General features: G+C 42.3%; 1 protein-coding gene across 2 annotated transcripts; it reads left to right on the top strand.

The window, feature by feature from the left end:
- Nucleotides 1–292: 292 nt before the first annotated feature.
- On the top strand, nucleotides 293–2,006 carry LOC105227659 (integumentary mucin C.1). 2 transcript variants are annotated; one of them, XM_011207124.3, is made up of 3 exons: nucleotides 293–424; nucleotides 485–546; nucleotides 1,585–2,006. In XM_011207124.3, exons 1-3 carry the CDS (start codon nucleotides 368–370, stop codon nucleotides 1,769–1,771), a joined length of 306 nt encoding a protein of 101 aa, XP_011205426.2. In that variant the 5' UTR covers nucleotides 293–367; the 3' UTR covers nucleotides 1,772–2,006. The 2 variants fall into 2 exon arrangements, with proteins under 2 accessions (XP_011205426.2, XP_029407711.2); XM_029551851.2 differs by having other exon boundaries at nucleotides 1,555–2,006.
- The last annotated feature ends 1,484 nt before the right edge of the window (nucleotides 2,007–3,490 follow it).

Below are 3,490 nucleotides of genomic sequence, written 5' to 3'. Positions count from 1 at the left end.
GCCTAACCAAGCGAAAACTTTCAAATTTAATTAACTGTTCCCATGTCTTTAATCTGCAGAATCTTACTTTTTAATTACTTCTATATAAAAAAGATATAAAATGCGTGTGTTATCAGTTTTGTCTTTATTCTGCGAGGAAATTACTTTTTAATTACTTCTTAATGAAAAAGATACCAAAGGTGTGTCTTATCAGTTTTGACAATATATCAGATAAAAGGTGTAAAGATAGAGATTTAATGGCAATTAATATTCAGTATTGAGCTACTTACAATTCGACAAAAAATTATGATATGTCCGTCTGTTATAAAAGCCACGCACTATTTCAAAACGTCGTTAGTTTAATTGAAACGACTACAAAGTGTTCAACATGAGATTCGTAGCGACCTTTGTAATATTGGCAGTGCTGCTTGTTGGAGCTAACAAGGTTTGTTAATTTCTGTATACATTTTTATCAAAACATTGTGATTATCATATTATCATTTAGGCGCTCGGGCTTCGAATTAAACCAATTGAGATCCCTTCCCCACAGGTCAAAACCATATCTACTGTAACGAAGCTTTTGTTGCCCCTGCTTCTTACAAGGATAATTGCTGAGGTATACTCGCCGTGTCCAGGGTTCGTTACAATAAATTTGTAAATGTTGGGGCTCCTCTGCGAACCGTTTCTTTATTTATTCAACTCAACTAAATATCTAATATAATATATTAGCCCACGACACAGGACGTCTCCTGAGGACGGCGCTATTGGGGTAACGGTTTCGGTGTCCTCCGCTAGGGCAATACCGTTTCCCCGCTCTGCTGCGCTCCTGGGTGCTAGACGACTTGCTGCCACCACTTCGACCACGCGCTGCTGCTTCTGCCGGCGCTCGTGTGGGCCTCCCTGTCGCTGCCCTGCTATACGCGTTCACTCTCGCGTGCTACGCTTTCTGCGCTCGGCTACTTCTGCCGACGCGCGCGTAGGCTTCACTACGCCTTGCTGTCGCTACGTTGACCACGCGCTGCTGCCTCTGCCGACGCTCGGCTGTACTGGACCTTGCTGTCGCTACGTTGACCACGCGCTGCTGCCTCTGCCGACGCTCGGCTGTACTGGACCTTGCTATCACCACTTTTACCACGCGCTGCTTCGGCTTTACTGCGACGGTCACTTTTAAAGACCCCGGACCACGGAAGACTGCCTTAGCGACCGCGATGTTAACGGTTGAGTCGGTCAGAGGATAAACTCACTACCGAGCTCACCCTTAACATACGGCGTTCACAAGTTAGGGTACCAAGACTAGCCAGAGGATAAACTCACTGCATAGTCTGATGCCCAACACGTGTGTACGCTGTCACAGTCCCGTGCTGACTGACTGATCGTCCGCCATCTAACTACCCACCAAGCCTGTGTTGCGTGCTAGCACATTCGCAACATGTTGCGTGGGGATGGCGTGTGTTGCTGGGATGGCGTGTGTTGCTGGCGGTGGCGTGATTTTACCGCTGCGTATGCATACTTGTGAACAATAGGGTGGGCCTTTGTGTGGACTAAATTCTACAAGATATTTAGTTCTCACACTACATCAACTACAACACTAACGCCACGATCTACATCGACACCACACTTCAGTTCAACTACAACTACACCACACTTCAGTACAAAAGATACTACGACGCCAAAATTTACACCAACCACAACGCAATCCACAGCGACTCCACACTTCAGTTCAACTACACCAACTACGTCTACACCACACTTCAGTTCAACGACGCCGAAGTTTACACCAACCACGTTGTGATCCACAACTTAAACGCACTTCAGTACAAGAACTACAACGACGCCGATTTCTAGACCAACTACTTCTTCTTAATTCTTAAGATGTATAAAACTGAAACACGCCGAGAGTCAAATCAGTGGACGATGTCATTAGTCACGCTTCTGCGCTTTATAGTAAATAAAACTTGCTGAACATCCTCTATAATATTGTTTTTCGGCAATATTAAGAAAGTGCCCAAATTCAGGGCCCAAATATTTCTAGTTCCAGTTTTAAGTTAAGTTAATTTTTGGTATTTTTCAAAAATCGTAGGTCATTGTATAGGAAATATCTTTACGTTTAATAACCTTTATGTATTTTTTAGCTTTAGCTACTCATTCGGCAGCAATAAAATATAGCTGAAAATATCCCTTATTATGTGCAAAAAACTTTGAAACATTCGACTGAGTTTTAAAAAAATTCACGAAAATCGCCTAATTTTCCATGGGTGGCACTGGTATAGCCCCTCAACTTATCCTTAAATTTTGTTAATCCCAATAAATGGTGGCCATTAACTTCCAGACCTATAAGACGTTGTTCGTCTTCTTCGGAGCAGGCTGAGGCTCCGTGCTATGGCATGGACTCGCGATCTTTGCCCGGATAACGCCTTTCGCATTGTTTTCTTAAACCAATATTTCATACCCACGTTGCTTTTAAAACGCTTAACTAACGAGTGTGTCTTCAATCAACGGTCTGTCGATATGAGGTCGTGAATTCTTAACACGTTTTTCACCGTGTCAGCCACCACAGCTAATCCGACTACGAGAACGCACTAAATTTCTCTTGCGTCAGAGACATCATAGGGCGGCGATTTTGCAAGGTTATCAGACCGCTCTCATTTACACACATTTCCAGCAAATATAGTGGTTTTCAAAGTGATAATATTCGTGTTATAGAGTATAACATCGAACTTCAGTGGTTTTCTAGTGTCACCGAGAGGGTTTCAGTTCCCGTTCCACTAATTTATATGAAAGGAACAGAGCAATAATTTTTTTGTAAACAAAGTAAATTTCTAAAAAATATCGGCATCTCTGGTTGCCCTTTTTTACCAATAACTAGCTGACCCCGCAGCCGTTGTCCTGCGTGAAATTATGTGTTTTGAAATGAAAAGAAAGTTGAATTTATCATTTCATTTTTTTTCAATGTAACGCTTGATATACCACATTTTTTGATTTCTGTTCGGTGTAAAGAAAAGATGGTTTTACAACTCGTGAGCACGCCACGTATATCTGACCGTGTGAGTTCCAGCAGTTCCAAATTTATGCCACGCACTATGCGATTATCCTTGTGCAACCTGTTGATTGTCATCTCAAATGCACATTTGAATGTACATTTGAACTGAAATGGCAAATAGTTCGAACTTAAAGGAATTTATAGTATCAAGCATTCTGCCACCCTTGTATTCGATAGGTGCGTCACATCAGTCGGGTTTACGGGGTTCTTCGCATGAAGATTGCGAAACATTATAACGACAGATCGAACTTTGAGACGCAAATGATGCGGTGGCATACCAAGCCTCTCCAAAGAATTTAGAAATTCCACTGGATAATTCACGGTGTCGTTTTCATTGTCAAAACGATCGATCGATTTGTATGAATGCAAGTCTCCAGGAATTCGACTTTGAATCTTCCAGTTTCGAGTCAACAACATCGGTATTTTTGGCAGCTAACATTGAGGGTGCACTTAAGGAATCGTAGTTATGAT

The sequence above is a fragment of the Bactrocera dorsalis genome, chromosome 3, assembly GCF_023373825.1.
Source record: "Bactrocera dorsalis isolate Fly_Bdor chromosome 3, ASM2337382v1, whole genome shotgun sequence".
In the NCBI taxonomy this organism is placed as follows: domain Eukaryota; kingdom Metazoa; phylum Arthropoda; class Insecta; order Diptera; family Tephritidae; genus Bactrocera; species Bactrocera dorsalis.
This window is presented reverse-complemented; position numbering and strand designations above follow the sequence as displayed.